General features: G+C 40.2%; 1 protein-coding gene across 2 annotated transcripts in view; it reads right to left on the reverse strand.

Annotated features, from left to right (window-relative positions):
- The window catches only part of brinp1 (bone morphogenetic protein/retinoic acid inducible neural-specific 1), a 140,852-nt gene that overhangs the window by 12,742 nt on the left and 106,328 nt on the right, over window positions 1-21,782 (reverse strand). Inside the window, exons 5-6 of one of the 2 annotated variants that reach the window (XM_071902994.2) lie at window positions 9,628-9,864; window positions 2,757-2,979 (exon numbers count right to left, since the gene is read on the reverse strand). In XM_071902994.2, coding sequence (XP_071759095.1) covers window positions 2,757-2,979; window positions 9,628-9,864 — 460 coding nt within the window. Of the gene's footprint in view, window positions 1-2,732; window positions 2,980-9,627; window positions 9,865-21,782 lie in introns of both variants that reach the window. The other variant, XM_071902993.2, reaches the window with a different exon arrangement.

The following is a 21,782-nucleotide window of genomic DNA, read 5'->3' on the forward strand; positions in this document are numbered from 1 at the left end:
CAGAGAAGCCTGCTCGTGAACCGGGGAGTGGAGGTTACGTAACAACTGGTCCGCCTGCTGAGAATGGGAACAGACAGAGAGCCGGCAGCCATATGGGTAGTAGGAGAAGAAAAGGAGGTCTTACCTGCCGTGATGTTCGACAGGGACACACCCAACTGACCCACGTTGTGGACTGAGCCGCGAAGTGGAAAACATTCTAATAAACATTTCCACTGTCTCCTATCCTCCGGCTGTGGGGGAGTAGGCGGAGCGGCTCCAGCGACAACTCCTGCACACTCTCCCACACTTTGTCCAGGGTGGGAGCAACGAAGACTGGTCTGGTCCCATTGCTGGCCGGTACACACCCTGGTCTAGCCATTCAGCATGGCGCAAGGATTCGAGGGTGCAGCTGTATCCCGATATTCTTGACGGCCCGCCCATCATCACTGAGCGGAAAAAACCTGTTTCACCGATGGATGAGGCAGGGAAGCGGAGGCGAAGGAGGTAGCTTGAGCGGAGACGGGAGAGAGTAATTCTCATTGTCTCCTTGCAGTATCAGTGCCTCCTAATAATCATGTGTGAAAAGCCATTATAAAATCAACCATTAGGGTGCGCCACAAATAACAAAAATGTATATTTCTGAATCGGGTTGAAATAATGTATTGAAATTTTATATACATGATCTAGGGGCAAGTTTTACACAAAATCTAAAGATTGAGGCATGTTGGCGTGGCCTTTGACATTATGGCTTGTAACTCACCTATTGCTATGAAACTTGATAATCCTGTTTGAACCTTTATGTGGAACAAACACACCAATTTCCATACAGATGCGATCAAATTTTGCTCAACAGCAGCACATTTGAGCAAAAAGACACAGTTTACAGCTAACCACAGTAAAGCCAATACAAAGTTTAATATTTACACATTTTAACTTGCTATTACATTCTATGTTACGTAGCAAGTTAAATCCTGGTGACTACGCCAGGGGGCCTGATGGTTTAATGACCTAATATGGCTATACTGACAGTAATCTTGATACAAAGTTGGATGCTTACACGTTTCATCTCTGGATGCTGTACTGGCTTGAATCCCACCATCACCGCTAGAGGCTCTTCTATGTTTCTTGTCATTTAGTCAGTTGAATTCTTGGAGGGCAGCTGAATTTTTTCAATATATGCATGTATACTGACATGTAATTACTGCTTAAATACATTTGGATGACAATGTCAGACTTGGGTGGAAAGTGCATGGTCCTGCAGCTCAGCTCAATGGGTAGATCATGGCACTAATGCCAAGATTATGTGCTCAATTCCCATTGGGGCCACCCATGCTAAAGGTGAATGCACACATGGTACTGTAAAGTGCTTTGGATAAAAGTGACAATCAAATGGCATATCTTAAATGTATTGCAGAAATTTCTATTAACTGCAAAGTTGGCTGTTGTTTAGGATTTGAGCAACACTGAGCAAGTTGAGTCATGAGAAATTAAATGCTAAACAGGCAAATACGGGGAACTTTAACAGTAATTTATGACTAATTGTGGGAAATTGTTGTTGGTGACATGGTTAAGTCTGGTTAGGTGTATTCATAAATCCAATCTGATATGTTAATAAAACAGCACTTCATATCGATGAGAAATGCACTACAGGGACGTAAGTATGGGTTCTGATGAAGCTGAAAGAAAATGCTAAATATAGGCCTATTGTACAACAGAAAAATAACAAATTAAAAATATATAGTTTTAGGAAGATTAGATTACAACCCCTGTGTGAACTAAGGCCTTATATGCGACACAAGTCCACACACACACACACACACACACACACACACACACACACAGCTTGAAGGTGACGGAAACAAATAACTCCATCTGATGCAAAGCACAGTCTCACACAAGCAAGCAAACAAACACCCTGCTTTTATTTCCAGTGCCGTCAGCCGCCCTTGATGCATACTCCATGGAACAGGAAGTGCATACTGCAGCTCTTTGATAACACTTCAGAACGAACCTTTGCCAACTCTCACATACACGTGTGGGTGTGCTCCTTTTCCCTTAGTGACAGTTGACAGCTGCTCATTTTCAGACCACTTAAATGAATATTTTACAGATTCTGTTTCCATTTATATGTTGACATCCCTGACACAGAATAATGTTGGGGGTATTTTATGTGGCAGTGGAGAACGTTGCATACTTTGCATAGTGTTTTCTGAAATGTATTAGAATCAATGGGGAAATTCCTAGCATTTCAGACAGTGTTGGCACCGTAGCACATCTGTAGCAAGGCTCTCAGGCTGCAAATACAGTGGGTGGTGACAGATGTGTGCAATGACCTATCCAGAAAACTCCCACTGCTACATTTTTTTCTTCAGACTGCAATGTGAAATACAAGAGTGAGCTAGGGTGCTTTGGGCATGTGCAAGCCTCAGCACTAAGTTGACGTGATGGACAGACACAACAGAACCAAAAGTTGAAATATATAATGGATGACATTGTTCCAGTGCATGCTTCAAGAGGCAACAATGAAAATAAAACGTCTACATCATCTAAGAAGATAAATTTCCTTCCATAATGTCAATACACTCTAGGATAAAAGTTCACATCTGCAGTATCAATGCTTTTCTCCCGTGTCTAATTAACTACACATACCCAAAACATCAACACCAAAATCATCTACACCAAAAACAACACCCTTTGTTTACGTCACTCAGCAAAGCCACGTCCAATTTGCATGGTGCCAGTGGAAATATGACCGTCGATGCTGTATTTCTACCCACCTCTCCCTAGGCATCTGGTGGTTGGGATTGTGGTGACAACGGATGCTGAGGCCAAAAAGCTTGCGGGCGGTGCGCTGGATCTTGAGCCGCTGGATCTCCAGGGAACTCTGAAGGAGCCTGTAGCGGGCCTGCAGGTCCCAGTCGCTTCCCCACAGGAGATGCACACTGCTGATGGGCAGGAAGTGAGTGGAGGGCAGCCTCTTCAGGAAGGACTTGAACTCATCTGGATGACAGGGAAGGGTGGAGTGAGAGAGCAGGATGCAAAATAGAAAGACAAGGAGTGGAGAGAGAATGTGGAGGTGTGACAGATAAAGGTGGTGAGTAAGGGGCAGGAGTTAGAAATGTAGGGCATAAAAGAATGGAGGTAGACAGGTAAAGAAAAGGTGAAAGAGGAATACCAGTGTGGAATTGTTTGAAAGATTTGAATATGTGGGAGGTATTGAGTAAGGGAGAAGGGGGGGTGGAATAGAGGTAGGTTGCAAAGATGTTGCTTTCTCCATTTGAAAATGTTCAGCTGAGCACAACCCCTCTTAAACCAGAAGAGTTCCTGAGAGATTTGGCAATTATGCTGAACAAAAAATCGACTACACAGCATTGGATATTTTTGTATTCTACTACTGCTTAGTCAAGATTTTAAGAGTAGCAACCGATTTCTGTAGTGAAGGAGATCGCAGATCTTTCCCTCATCACGGATCTCATCTACACCTTTAATCAACACTGAAAAGTGTTGGAAAATATACACGGAAAATATAAGTTATATACGTTTCTCTAGAGAAAGTCTAAAAATTCCACTGTTATTTGTTTAATTCAGATGAAATCATGTAACAATTTTAGGATTTTAGGATTTTAGATAGTGGAATTACATGTTTAGGCAAATTAAACAAATATTGTCTGTGTAACTATTTATTATTTTATAATGTTCCTGAGCATCTATCCTCTATAGAATCCCAAGCTAAAGCAACAGAAGGCAGCAGAAATCTGGAGACTCTGTTTGCAGGTTACATGTTGAATGTGTTTGTTTTTTTTGTGTTGCTTCTCTGACAAATCATACCTATGGTAAATTTGTAAATGTTATGTGTTTATTGCAACCTGATCTCACAGAAAAACATTAAATGAACATGACTTGTTAACAGCAAATTACGTGTTGGTGGAACGTAAAGTGTTAAAATTACGTATCACCCAGCACAAAATGGTTACGTGAAGGAGACACGAATATAAACAGGAAGTGTCACATTGAAGTAGCACGGTGGACAGAAAGGGTGGTGTGGTCGGGCGTATGTGTTTGCCTTGGATGCCGGCGACCGGGGTTCACGTTTTTCTTATTTAACCATAACCAAGCCCTTTCCCTAACCTTAACCAAGTTGTTTTAGTTGCCTAACCATAACCTTAACCCAAACCTTAACCAAGTTGTTTTACTTGCCTACACTTAACTGTCAGCCAACCTTTGGAGCATAATTCAATTTGTGGCGGAGGAACGTATTTAAATTTGTGGCGGAGGAACATGTTTCAATTCGTTGTGGGGGAATGTAATCCAGTTTGTGGTGGAGAAACGTTATTTTCCCATAATACGTGTCCACAGCATGTAAATCGAAGTTTCAGAGTTCATGTTCATTTCACGTATTTGTGTGAGATCATATTGGTTTATTGTAGTGCAGAGCAATACCACACTGCTGAACTAATTTACATCTAAAGAAATGGATATAGGACTAGTATTTTTTTTAGCCTATAAGCCTACATTTCAACAGTACACCTATGGACCAAAGTAAAAAATCTGCTTTAGAATATTTTGTGGAGGACCCTACAAACTTAGGTTTTGGTTAGAACTTCAGAGAAGACTGCCCCTTCTACAGTATATTTTCAAAAATTAGGAAACCAGGCAGGACCCAGGATTCAGTCCCATCCTCTTCAAAGATCAACGCTAATGCTTTCTGTAGTCAATAATGGGATATCTTTGGTTTGCTCTTGAGCTTGCTGCTGCAACCAGTGACAATGTTTGTCCCTCTATCCCTACCACTGATAAACCTCACCCTTCTGCTCGTCAGCCCACCTTTGAGGAGCCCAGGACCCCTATTTCAAACAGTAGCTCTTCCAATTCCCATCATCAATGGGCATGAAGATTTTTTTTTTTTTTTTTTTGCATGATTCCAATGGCAAATACATAAAAGCTAAGGATCTTTTACCTGGTGTGCCAATTAAGAACATATGATGTCAAACAAACCACAGTACCTTAAAAATGATCTCTGAAGATAAATTGAGAGAAACTAAACACATCATTATAAACAATGGATCTAACGATTTAAAGCCTATGAATGTCAACGGAAGGACGTTGGCAGTCATGCTAGAGACAGCTCAGTAGCATCCTGAAGCAAAGATCACCATCTCTACTCAGGGTCCACGTTTGTATGTTCCTCTTTATATTACCATGGATGGAAACACTGATTTATGCAAAGAATGTGTACTTATCCCTAATGCCCTTCATTATATCAATGATGATGTGCATCTGAATTGAGAGGGCACTTAACTCCTTGCCAAGGCAATGAGAGCCCCAAGCTTAAAATGCAAGCTGCCAAACAACTCAACGTTAGTGTTGTGGAGGTCAAGAAGATCATACATCATCGTCATCTTCACGGAGAGAACAGAAAGCTTCTTCACTTCCAACTCTTATAAGAATTGATCCTCCTCTTCTAGAGATGGAGAGACCTGCAAGCCAGGACCCCTCTACAGACCTCTCCAGGGAAGATTAACATCATTTTTCATATTCGTCACAGAGTGATTAGGGCTTTTTTCCACCCCCCACTAAGAAATGCCGGAAGTCCCTCCACTCTCCTCCCAGAGATGTCAGGGCTCCCTTCCTCCTTTTCTTCAAAGAAGCCAGATTACTTCTCCTCCCCATATTCAGACTTCCCACATTCCTCCACCCAATTTCCAGAGATGTCGGGTCCCTCCTCCACCCTATTTCCAGAGATGCCAGGTCCCTCCCCCGACCTATATCCAGAGTTGTCAGATTCCTCCACCAAAATTCCAGAAAAAGTCAAGTCACTCCCTCACACCAGTTCCAGAGTTTCCAGGTCCCTCCACCCAGATCCATAGTTTCCAGGTCCCTCCACCCAAATTTCAGAGCGAACAGGGATCCCTTCCTAGTCACAGCTTCCAAAGATGCCAGGTTTCTTGTATGAGTCCTGATTCCTATCTCAAGTCAACCAGCAAACCCTATTCAGAGATTAAAGCTCTGTATCCCAGACATGGAATCATCAATATTTCATCAAACCTACTGTTTCCCAACCTACCTGGCCCTATAGATACCCCTTTTACTCATCATAGTGAGACTTCTGCTGTGGTTGTAGCAGAAGAAGTGTTGCATACAAAAGATGCAAAGCTTGTCATCCATAACATCACAGAAATTAAGGAATTGCATCCACTACTCCAAAACATCCTCACAGGTGCATGACTAGACCATCAAGCTAGTACCCCGTACATTTAGAATAACATTTAATTGAACATTTCAATAATCCAATATGACCTCTGAACTGCTGACCTAAACAAAGCTGGCAATGTTAGTCATCCCTTTGGCTTCAACCGAACTGCATTGGTGCTCAGTTGTAATCCTGATCATTTAAATCAAGATTTAACTCCTAATGTCAAGTTGGGTCTTATTAATGTTGCACTGTTGAACAGTACGTCTTTTATCTATAGTGATTTCATTTGTTTTAATTATCTCAATTACCTCATGTTGACAGAGACATAATTGAACTCCAATGAATCTTACTAGCTTGATTGTCAAAACAAAGCCACTCCCTCACTTACCTGCAGAAACTCAGAGTCACTGGACGTTGAGTAGTATAGCTGCTATACATGTGAATAACTTATAGTGTAGTCTTGTGGAATTTTGGGAATTATCACTTTTTCTCTTAAAGAGACAGGCTATTAATCTCCAAAACACTGATGATAAAACATTGATAATGTTTCTCTAATTTCTAGGATATAGGATCTCTTATCTTTGATAAAAGCTAATATAAAATTATGCAATCTACATATAATTAGATAATATGATATTTTAGAGGTTTTGATTCAGCTCTCAATTCTGGAAATCAAACAGAGTTATACAATCATTATTTAAATCATTGTGATAAATCTCTAAAATTAAATCTGTGTTCAATCAATGGCGCACGACACAAGTCATGGTGCCCAGGGAGTGGCAAATTATCTTTTTTTTTTTTTTGTAAGCTTTTGAATAGGATCTGTTCATGCACACATCGCTTGGTAAAGCCAGAAAAATAGCACAGAACACAACTGTGCCTTGCGCCAGGCGCTTTCGACATGGTCTAAGCAGGTGGGCGATGCAAGCGCAAATCCCTTGATGCTAAAATTGCGCTGCACTGCTGCACTTCTCCTCCCACTTAGGGGCAGTTCACGGCGAGTCACAAAAATACCAAACAGGCACAGCCGAGAAAAAACCTGTGTGCGTCGGGTGAAAATGACACTTTGCTACACATGCGCTGTCACGAAAATAGAGCCCTCTGTATTTTGCTCTGAAGCCCTGTCTTGTCTGCCTCTAGTTCTGAATACAGCAGCTAGGCTTTTAATTAAATGTAAGAGAAGAGATTATGCATAAGGAATTTTAGGCACCTTATATGGGTTTCCAGTTGGATTTAGAATTGATTTTAAGATTTTATGGATTTAAAATTTGAATTATTATTGAATTAATTGTAAAGTAATGAATGGCGCCACGTAAACTCATATTATGGGGCATCCAACTCCCTGTACAGAAACCTAGATCTAAAAACATCTTTGGACTTTGACAGTTTAGGACGACGGAAAAAAGTAATCACCTTACAAATGTGATTAGAAAACTGTACCTTTTTGACACGACTGAAAATCCATTTTAATAAACCAGCATTTAAATTACAATTTACTCTCATTATGCAATGGTAGTTGCTAATTTGTTGGGAGTCCAATATGGTAATTTGCATTGTTATGATAGTCTTTCCTTTTCCTTTGTAAATTTGATTTTAAGAAGTGCGATACAATTCTTCTTCTTCTTCTTTATTATTACTATTATTCTTATTATCATTATTATTATTATCATTTTCATCATTATTATTATTATTAATATAGAAAACTCTGTTCAGGAACAGTAATTAAGGCAGGTAGTTTTGCAGTAATTTTGTTAAGAATCAAGTATATTACATCTGACGTCTTATGCTTATTATTACTTTTCATTACTATTACAATTATTTTTCAACTATTCATTTCTTTACCCTCTTGTTTGGGTGTTTCATTTTAAAGGATCTCTTCATAAATGTATTGCAGTCAGTGACCTTCAGTGACTCACACTAAATCTTTCTTTCTTCTGTGATACATAAATATATTTATATGTTGCTGGCAGGTTTTATTTGGACACTTTTATAGCATATCAATAATATATAAGCATGGTGCCAGGTAGCTATTGGGCACTTTCCTTCGGGAATAGCTCTGCTTTTTTACTTCTATATTCTGACTTAATCAGCAGGCGATGGCTTCCCCACTGTGTATTTGTGTGTGTGTGTGTGTGTGTGTGTGTGTGTGTGTGTGTGTGTGTGTGTGTATGTGTCTATCTGTCTTGGCAGACTGGATGCTATATTGGTCATCAAATGGAGCCAAGTGTATATAGAGTCTTGCTTGAAGATCTCTTCAGATGTAGGATTAAACATTGCTTTGCAGACACACACGCACATGCACACACACACAAACAAATGCACATTACCTACAAACAACTTTTGAGAGACATGTATGAACTTGTGGCTCTATCTGAATCCATCCCATCCATCAGGAATGGGTAGCTTAATTTTTGGGGTTCATGCAGTGGTGAGTTCTGACGGCACAACATTTAAACCACTGCCATGCTCTGGCAGAGAGGTAGAGAACCGTTACGATTAACAGCTCTGCCTTTATCTCTTCTAAAACAGAAGGTGTTCAAATGGGCCCTTGAATTATGGAATAAACTACTTTATTGCAGATTGGCCTCTGAGAAGTGAACATGCAAAGCTTTATTCAGGTTGTATTCTGCCGAAGGTTATTCTTGTATAACGACGACACCCCACATAAAAGCCAGGCTAACAATTTGAATTAAAGCTTGGTTATACCATTGTGTGGTTTACTGTTGTACAATTTGAAAATGGAGCTGAGAATAGCCTTAAGGGTTCTCAAAGCCTGAAATTCATATGCAAGCTATGATAAGAAGAACCGTGTTTACCTTCCTATTTGTTGTACTATTTTGTGCATCTCTATATTGGAGCTGTGCTGATTTACATTAGATCCCATAAATGCCTTTCTCTCTTTGTGTGGTAGAGAACATCACTTCAAACGACATGCCAACATTTTGCAAAGTTTTTGCAAAAAGTTTTGAAAGTTTCCTTAATCACTGACAAACATACATTCCTTGTAAAATACCACTTGAGGCTTTATCCAAATCACAAAGTGGAGGAATGGATCATAGCGATTCAGAAAAGGTAATCTTCTATGAAGTATAAGTTTGGCAGTGAGCAAGGAAACACTAAGCTGTCAAATTTTGACATGCAGATTGATATGATGATCTTCCACATACAAGGACAGAAAGAGAAAATGGGACATATTGGGGCTAGATTTAGCTAAACTGTCGGAGCTAGGCCCATGTGATCTAAAATCATATGTACTACATCACAATTGAGGTGTCGGACTATATCAGGGATTTGTGAATAGAATTTCCTCTCGAGGACAATAAACTACCTATCCTATATAGTGAAATTAACCAAAATATACACAGCTTAATTTAAATACAATTATGCATTGACAGAAAATCTACTATTTACATCATTGCCCTAGCAAATAATAGTTGGAGGAATTTCCATCTTACCAGAGTTCTCAAAGTCCTTATAAGAGGTGGCCCAGGACTCAGACATCCCCAACAAGGTGTTCTCCATGATCTGGACATCAGTGATGGGACAGTTGCATTGGGGATACTCCTCTGCGCACTGACAGATGCACTGGTTGTTACGGCACACATACTCGCCCTCACCATTGCACATAATGTAGCTCAGAGCTGAGTGGACAAACTTCTCCTGCAGGTACTCTGGAAAAATGACCTGAAGACCTGGAATAGAGATAAAGACAAGGGTTTTAGTAAAACATTAAGTACTTTTTAAAAAAAGCTCTATTGAATTGGATATACAGTGCCATGAAACAGTAATCAACCCGTTTGAATTTCTGCATTTTGGAAGTCAATGAAGAAATTGGAAACAAAAAACCTCCTGAAATGTGCAGCTTCAATACTTTTCCATATAGTGAAAACACACCAAACAATAAACACTCTATAAACTACAACAACCCATAAAAGACCTGATACAATACGATACAATACAATACAATGCAACTTTATTAATCCCCAAGGACAATTTGATTTTGGGCATTAAAACACAACATAGCACAGACACAGTTAGAGACACAGATATAGATAGAGGAAGTGCAATGTTGGGCCATGGGCCAAGTGCAGTTGGCCCATGATGTCTTGGGCCTTCCTGCTGTTCATAGAAAGAGGCTTTTGAGGGGCACTCCAGTTATTTTTGAGCAGGTGTTTACTATGGTTTGGAGGTGGTTTCTGTATTTGACAGTGAGGGATAGGAACCAGCAGATGAAGGAGAAACACAGAATACTTTCAATGAAGGAACTGTAGAAGGTTTGGAGGATGTTTTTTTGGACGCTGAATGATTTCAGTTTCCTGAGGAAGTCTTGATGTTGGTGTGACTTTTTGATTATGGATTCTGTGTTTGGTTCAAACTTCAGGGTGTTATCAAAGATGGTACCAAGATTTTTGTACTGGTCAACAACGTCCACCTCCTCACCAGCTCAGACTGTGAAAGCAGTGAGAGAGGATGGTGTCATCGGCGAATTTGACAAGGTGGCGGTTGGGATGGGTGCTCTGACAGTCATTGGTGTGGTGAATGAACAGGAGGGGGGATAGAACACACCCTTGTGGTGAGCCTGTGCAGCTGTGTGTCTGATAGAGTGCCATTGGCAAAGACTCTCTGGGGTCTGTCAGATAAAATAAAATAAAATCTGAAAAATGTGCAGAAAAGTCAAACATGGGGTGAATAATAAGAATAATTTTTCATGGAACTGTGCTTGAATGTATAATATTTGTGTTTAAAATAAGGATTGCAATGATAAAAATGAATGAAAAATTGAGGAGCATTATGTGGGAGCCAGTGTTGCTGTCAATGCATGTCACACAACAGTAAGACATGATGAATGGCATACTTAAAAGTTTGAATGGGAATTTAGAATAAGGTATTTCCCTACAGATATAATAACACAGATGGGGCTAAAAGTTACCACGATGAAAAGTGGTGTTGTAAGGGTGGCTGCCTTTCCTAGACTATAATGACAGATCTTTGATGTGTATTATAAGCAGGTTTTTTTTTGTTTATTTTGTTTTGTTTTAATGGGGGTGTTTAAAAGTTTACCTGTGTTTGACTTTGAGTTGTTTTTCTGTGGAGGGCCACTCATGATGTGACAGAATATAACAGTGATTGATGCCTGCTGTCTTGTGGTGTCTTGGTTTATTTAACACAGCATTTGTTCCCCTCTGTGTGTAACTGTGTGTGCATGTGCGTGCATGTGTGTTTCCATTTGTGTTTGCTTGTGATGTGTGTACCCAACTTTGCAGCATTCCTAGTAATAAGTAATTGCCTCTAATATACTAACGGAAGTGCTTGCATTGGTAATGTTGAGGTCTATTCAGACCTGTTAGCTACAGGTACCTCTTCACTCTTACCACTGACAAGGTATTTATACTTTTTTAGACTCCTAGCCCAACCATATCTCACCCATGGGATCTCATAGAATTGAAGCTCTGACAGCTAACTGTAAAGCCTTTCTCTTCAGTCCAGGCCAGGAAAATAAATCCCTACACTACAAGCCATTGGATTGGAAAAGAACTAAATAGATTTTTCCTTCTTGTATGAAACAGCATCTTGGCATGGCAATATTTTCTTAATAGCTTTCACTTGAGCACAAACAGTGCCTCAGCAGAAAATATGCAACCAGAAACCAGAACATAACATGTTGTTATTGAAGAAATGAATGATTGCATTATTTTATTTTTTCCACTCAGGTATTTTTTTCCACCCAAAGGTGAAAATAGGCATCCATTTCTGCAAAATCAACATAATGTGGTTGAAATGGAAGGGGAAGTAATCGTACAATTTTGCACAGTGCACATGGCTCATTTTCAGGGTAGTGTCATTATTCCAAATGGTATCTCCTGTTATGCACAATGTGGGAATCAGTCTGATTACACTCCTCATTAAAACCACAACAAATGCTAAACTGAAAACAAATGGGGGTAATTTAAAAGCAAATGAAGGTTTTAAGATTTGTTGTGATATTGCCCTAATACATGAATTGTAATTTCAAAGGACAACTTATCAAAGCTCAATGTCCTGTTGACCGCAATAGAAGAGAAGTAATGCAAACTGCCTTTGTGTACTGTATGCATTAATGTTTTCTCAATTCTATAAAAGATCAATTATTAAGACTAATAGTTAAGATCATAACATGTAGATAATCATGAAGTGAGTTCCATATTAAAGCTACTACCAGTAGAATTTGAAACTTGATGACTTTGGCGACCCCTTGAGTCCCTTAGTGTTAATATTGTCAGCTGTATTGTTAATATTATGTCAGCTGTTGCAAAGAGACTAGCACCCACTCCTTGCAGACAGCAGAGAGAAGTCATGATGTGATACTGGCATAATGTGAACTGAATAATGGAACTGGAATAAACTTGTGTAAGGAGGCAAGTTATTTTTCCCACAGCACAAGATGTGTACATCAGGAGCCAAATTCAGGTCAGCCAGTCTATCCGTCAGTGAAACAGCGGTCTCTCACCTCATATTGAGGGATGCTCGCTCACTCAGTGTTAGGTGTAGCTTTGCAACTGCAGTGGCTAATCTATGTGTAACAAAAAATAAATAAATTGCTGGTGAATATTTGACAACTACATTGAGCTAGCAAAGCTGTTTTTTGCACAATAGCTGTGGATTCTATCAAGTTTGCCCAATGCTAACAAAATGGTGCTCTCTCACTGCGTATTAAGTGATGCTCACTCATCCAGTTTTTGTATCACAATATGTGCTTGTAACTGTGGTGGCTATCTGGTGAATATTTTAGCAGAATATTTTAGTTTAGTAGATTGAGCTATCAAAGCAGTTTTGCCTAACAGATGCGGAATTTATTAAGTTTGGGTAATGCTAACAAATTATTTTGGCTAAGACGCTGCTATGATACTGAAAGACAGCTGACATAATGGAGTGTGGCAATATAGTAGAGTGGATCTATTCTTCTTGACAATACATTGGTGAATGATGTGGTTATCCTGATTATTCCAGGACTGTAGTAACTTATACAGCAAGTTGATGCTGCATACCTACTGTAGCTAGGCGCCGTGAACTGTACAGCCTCTGTGCTTGTCTATTTTTGCCTAACAACTAGAGTGAGGCCCAATATATTTTGCGTCAAATCGTACCCAGGGCGACATACAATAAACACATGGAAAACAACAAATATTTTTTCCCCACGATGGTCTAATTTTTCTACAGCCATTATACTATGCTATCAAAATTAATTTGAGAAATATAGCTGCAAGCAGCAATTGTAGGGTTCCAAGCACACCTTGAAAAAGAGAAAAAACTATTTACAGAATACATTTTGACACCAAGAGCAGATGAATCCGATGTACGGGTCACATAGAAAGGCTTTTCCCACCAGAAACACACTGACATTACAACACAGTAGGGCCTGGATCTACTAACATGTCACAGTTCCAGGGGCAGCGCAGAAGCAATTGCAAGTGCAATTGGTCCCACCAGTGCAAGGTATTTACTTAAAGTAGGGCACACAAATGAGCAGAGGTGCAGATAATTAATTAGAATTGTATTAGAATTGCGACTACACAAATATAAGGGCCAAACAATGTGCGCAATACCCCGCTGCAATTAATGATGGAAAAGAAGATACATTTCTCTCCAGTGATGCTGGAAGTGTTGGTGCCGGAGACCTCAAAGAGCTCTCTGCTGCAAAGAAGAGATGTTTTACCAGTGTGTAAAAAGCCACTCTGGGACGACATACCAAATAAAGTGAATGCAGTTGGGTACCAGAAGCACAATTTATCGGGGGTAAAAAAGTGCTAGTGTGATATGAGGAGGTGAACCAAAACGCTTGCCACAAATGAAGCCTGTGCAAGCTACCGGTGGTGTTCCCTCTGAAGAGGAGCCTTAACTGCCTTGGAGGAGCAAATGCAGGAGACCCAGACTGAGACGCAGGTGACAGGTGTGGGAGGGATGGATACCTTGGAAGGTACAGTTAAATATAGCTGGAGAAGCCGCACTCACCTCTCCATTGCATGACAATTATTACGCACAACATTTTAGCTGCATTGTTTTCATCAGGGCAATGTTGCTAACACTTTAGTTCATAATAAGTGCTAATAAGCTTTACAAATATCATCTTATAATATTGACAGTATTATTCATTAGTATAATGAAGACTAATCAATCTGTGTACATTTGACATTGTCAAATCAACGGTCCAATTGAAGCTTGACATTTTGATGTACTGTGCATTCAGTCTTTGAGATATCATTACAATTTTTGACATTTTTACTGATAAAGGTATGAGGATTTCAGAAATCATATAGTTTTGTTGTTTTTTTCTTCCAGTCTAGGAGGGCAACACTATAGGATAACAATTTTTACTATAAACAGAGGGGTGCGACTTTAGAATTGGTGGTTGGTACCAGCATATGATAGATTTGTCTCACTTCAGCTGACATGTCCTGAAAATTGCAGCTGTCTAGGCCAAAGTGGTAAGATTTTATACCCATTTTCTAATTTTTTGTATAAATTTTGAATTCTGAAATGGTGTAAGTGGGTATGGAATGAGTGAGTGAGATATTTGTGGCTCCAACTATCGGCCAATTTTCATGTAATTATACAAACATTCACTTCTTCTACGGAAGAGACTGTATGTACCAAGTTTCTTGAAGTTGAGTTATGAGTTATGACCATTTTTCTGCTTGGCCACATACTTTGTCAAGTCCGTTAGTTAATTGTGGTAGTGTAGTGAACACATTTTGCAGGTAAAATTTTAAAATTAAAAAAGTAGGAGCAGAAATGGCAGAAAATCCTATATGGCGGAAATTGACTACACTATGGAAAAAATAATTTCGTTTCTAAGTAAAATGGTTCAGAATTTATTGGCCAAAACGTGAAGTTGCTTGTTATAGCATCACCATCTGGCCGACCACTGTAATTTTTTTGCCTGAGTAGCGCCTGAGATTTCAAAGCTATCTGCTAACGTTGGTTGCTGTGGGTCTTACGGTTTCTGAGCTCCAGATACTTTTAGGGGAGAAGAGGAATCAATTAGAATAGGGGTTCAAGGACACAGTGCTGGTAACCCTATCCTAATTGTTATGATTATTCTTCCCTGTTCACAATTGTACTGTCAGTATGCAAATACTCTGACTTTCCTACTGCTTAGTAAATAACCTTGTCTTGTATTCCTCTTTTCAGAGATCAGTCTGTTCTCTTCTCCTCTACACCTCATAAGAACCACTGCCTATCAGCGATGAAGAGAACAGAGGGAGGGAGGGAAGGAGTAGAGGGGACGGATGGATCATATCTGACCACAAAAGAGTTAGGTTGCACAGGGCCTTTTCTCCATCAGGCCTGTCTGCGGCCCCTGGAGCCAATATTCATTTAGCTTGATGTATTCCTGAGCTTGAAAGTTTAATGTGATTTGTGGGAGAATCCAGATGGCGAGTTCACGGATCGACGCTGCTCACTGACAGTGCTGGTGCCAGCGGCCGGGTGCACAATAACACAGAGTGCCTCAGCCCTCCCTCTTTCCCGCTCCTCTCTAACCCCACCCCACCACCACCACCACCAACACACACACACACATTTTATTTTCTGATATCAAAGTGAGGCTGCAGGAGGACCCATTCGGCACACTGACAAACAGCTCAGCACTATCAGTCTCTGTATCTCTTGATTTCACTCTCCTTTTCTTCTTGATCTCTCACTGTTTCTGTCCTTTTCTCTTTGTCTGTCTCTCTCTTCTACAGGCTCTCTTTCTCTCTCTCTCTCTCTCTCTGTCTCTCTCTCCTTCTCTCTTTCCCTGGCTCCATTCTCTCTATACATCTCTCTTCTTCTGTCTCACTTCATTACCCTCACTCCTACTCTGACACACTCATGCTCATGCCCCCTGACTTATCCCCCTCATCCTTTCGCTCTCATTCCCTCCCTCAATCACTCTCTTTATTCCTGTTTCTCCGCCTCTTCTACTCTACTCAACTCTCTCCCACTGAACCTTTACTCAAGTATTTGAAATTTGATGTCTTGCCCTTCCACTCTGTAGAAATAACGTTATGCAATAAAATGAAGTCCATCAACATTTGTTAGTACAGTGGGGAACAATGAGAAGAGGATGAGTAAGAGAACTGGGGCCCTCAGGCAAAAGAATGAAATGAGAAATCTAATTTGAGTAAAAACCATTTATCTTTATGACTTTCCCTGCTCTTTGCCGGCTTAGAGCATTGCCATGTTAAAACACTGAGAATGATTGGACCATATGCTGTATATGTCTCTGAAACATAGGTATTTTTCTAGCAAAACACATTAGATGTTGGAGTAGCTAGCAGGACACCGGGGAGTTAAACTTACTATCCTTAAAGAGCTGCTAATGAAATGGAAGGTGAATATTGGAATTCCTATACAGCCATTTGATAACCTCCAACTTCATGCTCTGTCAGTGCACATAACTCCTTGCACCCCTATGCCTGGCTTGCTCTAAATAAATAGCACCTCAAAATGGCAGTTAATCTTATTGCATACATCAAAGGCTGATATATTTCCTTCACGTCCATTGGATACAGGCCCTTACACACTTCCATGAATGCTAAAAATGGAGGCCCTGCATCTGTGACTTTGCCGTTTCACTCTGTCTCATTTTAGAGTGCTCTATTTTTACGTCGTGATAGATGGGGAGTGTAGACCGCAGCTGAGGTTTGTAACTGCCTTGGCAAGCACTTGCCTGCTCATTGCAATGCCACGCTCCACCTCATAAGTTAGAGTTTCATTAAAGATTAATTGACCATTGTGTGGCCGCAAATTCGCAAAATAATCATTACTTAATCCACTGGTGCAATAAAGTGCATTACTTCAATAGGGGCATTAAATTACCATTGGAGGTTACTGCTGCAGCCAGGATACAACATGAAAGACCTCTAAACTGGAGGTCTGCCTGTTTTTCCTCACTGCAGGCCCAGTCTGCCCTCTCTATCCCTAGATACTTACCAGAGGGGGCCACAGTGTTAAGACTTAGTGTGTTGGCTCATTTCACACAGGGCTCCTCTTTCACAATATACTACAAAATAAAGGTGCAGCTAATGTAGCCATTCTTCCACTTTTCATCTCTTTGCATATAGCTCTTTAGGTCTCTGATGGTGTGTGCGCAAGCCAAGGGGCCTGACAGAGGATAACACGTTCCGCTGGAGCCATCCTTAGCTCTTCAAATGTGTTCGCATTTTTTACAGTTCTGAATGAGGTGCACTTAGCATTTAAATGGATAAAGTATTGCTATGTCTGTTCTGAGTAGATTATCCCAAGTGTTGCCAGCATGCTACAAGCTTTTTTGGGTTGTCAGGCAGGACTGCTGAGGCTACATTATTGTGTTTGATCTACAGCCTTATTTAAGTAGTAATGTATGGACATAAGTGTTTGGGACATTGACTTAATATTTTCCTCTCAACTATCCAGAATTAAATCATAATTTTATCTTTTAAGTACAATACAAAGGATGTTTTCTTTCCTTAAACCTTGAGCACTCTGTAGTTCATTGGATTTTTATGAACGCATGAATGTGCTTAGGTATGCATATATTTCCAACAGCAAAACAATAGAGAAGAGGCAAATCCCATTTTCTAGAACATATCTAAACACTGCCTGCATACATGTGATACACCCCTCTGTACCTGGGTAGAACAGGAAGACTTTGATGATGGGGTTTTGTAGCTGGAAGAAACCCACTTATTCATACTGCACATACAAAAACAGCAAGAACTGTTGATGCAGTAATCACTGTAAAAGCATGAATTACATATATAAATTGTCCTGGCATTCAGGGTCTGCTGCTGCATGCCTCCAGAAAAAGGGTATGGCTGAAATTGCATGTTGAAGCAATTGGTGGATTGAGGCAGGCAGGCAGCAAGATGAGCTGTCCATGGTGCTGAGTTATTGCCAATTGTGCTGAACACTGGACACAGACACACAGGGTGAGTCAGAGTAATAGAGTAATACTCCAATGTAGTGATTACTTTTTTTCTCCTCTTTCCAGTGCTGGCACAAGATCACAGTAGGGACAATGCAACTATTGACTGATTACCCCTAAAGGTTTGGCGATGTTCAGTAATAAGTCTTAGTAATTGCTATCATGGTGCATGTACTATTAGCAGTATAAATTAAGTTCCCTTATGCAATGTGTGCTGTGAGCAACTATGAGCAAGATACCTCCATACACACAGTGAATATCAACTCTGTTAGAATATGGATTCAGAGTGTAATTGGAGATGTGTTTGCTGTTGGCTGCTTGTGCACTTCAGTTGCAGTGCTCAAGCTGTTCGGTCATGTGCTGCCATGTGTCGTTGCACAGCAGTAGCAGTGGGGCCTTGGCTGGTGAGATATTCTGCTGGTATCACACATTCACACATGCGTACGCACATACACACACACACACACACACACACACACGCACACACACTTTCGAGGCTCTTGAAGAAATCACATGTTTTACAAGAGCCCCGGAGAGGGGTGGAGAGAAGTGTGAGAAGCTCTGACATTTCCATTTCAGCTATAAAAGATACAACTGCCCTGAAAGTGTCAAGATTTCAGTACACACATTTCAGGTGAGAAAGCCAGATTTATATCATTGCAAAAATTACATCAAACCTTCCTGTCAATTCTTTCTGTATTCGATAGTATTGGCACATATTAGCTATACACTTTGCTAAAAACCAACAGTCTACTGTGAGTTCAAACAGTAATGGGTAACCCTTTAAATTACAGGCCATTAATTATGTGTTAATGACCTGAAATAACTAAGTAATATCCAAGTAAAATAGATGTAATAACTAGTTATAGCCACACACTTTTGAAAACTTAGAAAGGTGCTGGAAATGAAGGATAAAGTAGTTGAAAAACACTCCACTGATTTATCATCCACAGAGAGGAGCGACATTCACTACATAAAGTGACTACACCTGTACAGAATCAATCTTTGTTTTTTCATTAAGTTTCCATATGCTTATAATGTCGGATACATATAATAATACATTATATATTTTAGAAAAGATATACCAATACTGATTATGTACAATATTCACAAATGGCCCCAGGCTTCCGAAGCACCCATGTTTACATTCATTTTTCCTCGGAATCGATTGTTTGTTTCTGCATGTTAACCAAGCCTACTTTGTTTTAATTTTTTGGTGCTTCGTAGGTCTGGTCATCTCCTTGTCGAAGGGAGCAGTTCGATCACTGGGATGTTCTGGCATTTTGATTCAATTTGTGGGCAGGGTCTTGGATGATGGCGTAATCTGTCACTGCAAAGTCTCAAATCCAAAGGAAGCATGTAAACATTGATCGAGTGAAGCAGTTCTCAAGAAACTGAATGCAGCTATACCTGCATAAGAGCCCGAGCAATATATGCTTTTAAAAGCATTTGTTCGGGGACAAGTGGCATTTGGTGTCTTGCCAACGGGCTTCGGTAAAAGCCTAATTTGTCAACTAGACCCTTTAGTAGGCTACATAAAGAGATGGGTAGCAATAGGCCTATTGTTATGAGGACCAAGGACCAAGTAAAGGAGGCGGCTGCACTGCAGCTCAGAGTCAGTCGTGAGGATGATATTTTGAATGGACATTGTTCTCTCATGGTCGGCATGGTTGCTGAGCGATAAATGGAGGCAGATGCTAAATTCTGAGACATAGGCTACAGGAACAGACTGTGTGGTATCGCAGTGGATGAGCACGTTACATAAATGGTAAATACATATTTTCTTGTTTTGCAGTGATATTAATGGCACAATTAAAAATAAGTTCTCCACAGAACCAACAGAAATTACTGTTTTGATTTGCGGTAGCCATCATGTTTTGAAATGTGAGCCAAGTGGCGCTTTGCAATAACGTTATCACATTCCTTGCTTTGATTGGTCAGGAATTACATCGGGGCAATCCAATCACCGTGCATGCACTCGCCTCTGTATTGACATCAGAGAAAGCTCCTAGATGGATGATTCCACCAGACCTATGAAGAATTCAAATGAACGAAAACAAATGAGGGAAACCAAGAAATGACAAATGTAAACACAGGTGCTCTGGAGGGCAGGGGACAGGCTAATCTAGAATGCTGAATGATTTACATATCCAACCTTTTAAGAGGCACTGAAAACACCAAGGATGACAAAGTGTATTAACATTTTACTTGAATTGTTGGTTATAAGACATTATAAGTCATCAAACACGCATCAGAAAATGTCATAATACACTATAATGCAGTTCAATTCAGATGTCCTTATGACGTTCTTATGATATGTTATAAAAAATAACAATATAAGCCTTAGTGGTAAATACATCATGATAACTTGGTTATACGGCCCCTTACATCTAAAAAAAAAAAATGGGGAAGAAAATAAAGAAACCCGATTGATGAAACGGAGTCTGCCAGAGAGAGAGAAAGACGGCTGAGTGGAAAGCCATGGGTACTGGCAGAAATGGCAGCCTGGAGCTGGCAAGAGTAGGTGGGGGGAAAAAAAGGAGATTCATGGTCATGCTAGCCCAAGTGGAAACTCACTCTTGATTGACCACTTCCAATTGAAAGCTGACCTCCAGGTCAACGCAAAGAGATTTCATCAGGTGCTGAGGTCTCAGCATGCTAGAGAGAGGTAAAAAAAATGTGTGCAGCCATCCATCTTGAAACTGATCCAGGGTTACCGGCTATCTGGATGCAAGGAAGTATGCTTTTATAAGGGGAACAGTAGCCAGGGTCAGATGCAATACCAATAGACAATCAGTGAGATACACCCCATGCTTTCTAAATCACGTTAACCTTGAAGAATTTTATCTCATGATATTGTGTATGTAGTGGTCTTGGTTTCTGTTGTAACAGAGGTTATAGAGAAAGAGAAAGATAGAAGGAAATAGGACAGACTATGAATGTGTCTGTGTACAGAGAGTGAGACAGAGCGTGAGAGAGAGCAAGGGAGAGAGAAAGATGAAAAATGTCTCTGTGTGTTTATTGTGCTCATCCAACATTTACTCTCCTTGGTTTGCGTCAAAGATTTTCCTTAAGTAAATTATTTTCTGGTAACCAAGGACATTGTGTTTACTGATATACTTCAGTCTCCAAATCAATTTCTCAACAAGTCTGTCATCAAAAACAACTTAATTGATTTGTATGTTTGTTTGTTGTCCCTGTAATGTTTACGGCATTTTCACTTGAAAAGAGGGACAGGCATCGAGCGACAGAGCAATGAGTTTCTAATTCATCACTCTCCGCACGACTTGCCTACAGGGCCAGTTTAATTTATTTTCACTTCACCACTTTGAAAACTGTTGGCTCAGGCTATTCTAACATATTCATAAATCTTCCAAGATAGGCTCATGGAGAGCTTCAGGAAAGCGGAGAGAGAGAGAGAGAGAGAGAGAGAGAGAGAGAGAGAGAGAGAGAAGAGAAAAGCATGTGGTGGGGGTTGAAAAAAGCAAATTAGTTTGCTTTTGTTTTGGTGCTAATTTATGACAGCCATATTGCAGGTGATTGGGTCCATGCAAGGTAATGTCTTGTGGAGGTTGCAGGGCCCTTATCTTCCCTTGGCTTTGTTTATATATATAACTAATTTTCTTTTTTCAACCCCCACCATATTTCTCCAGTTATGTTACATCTCAGTGTTCTCCAGTCCAG

Source organism: Centroberyx gerrardi, chromosome 2, assembly GCF_048128805.1.
Source record: "Centroberyx gerrardi isolate f3 chromosome 2, fCenGer3.hap1.cur.20231027, whole genome shotgun sequence".
NCBI lineage: Eukaryota > Metazoa > Chordata > Actinopteri > Beryciformes > Berycidae > Centroberyx > Centroberyx gerrardi.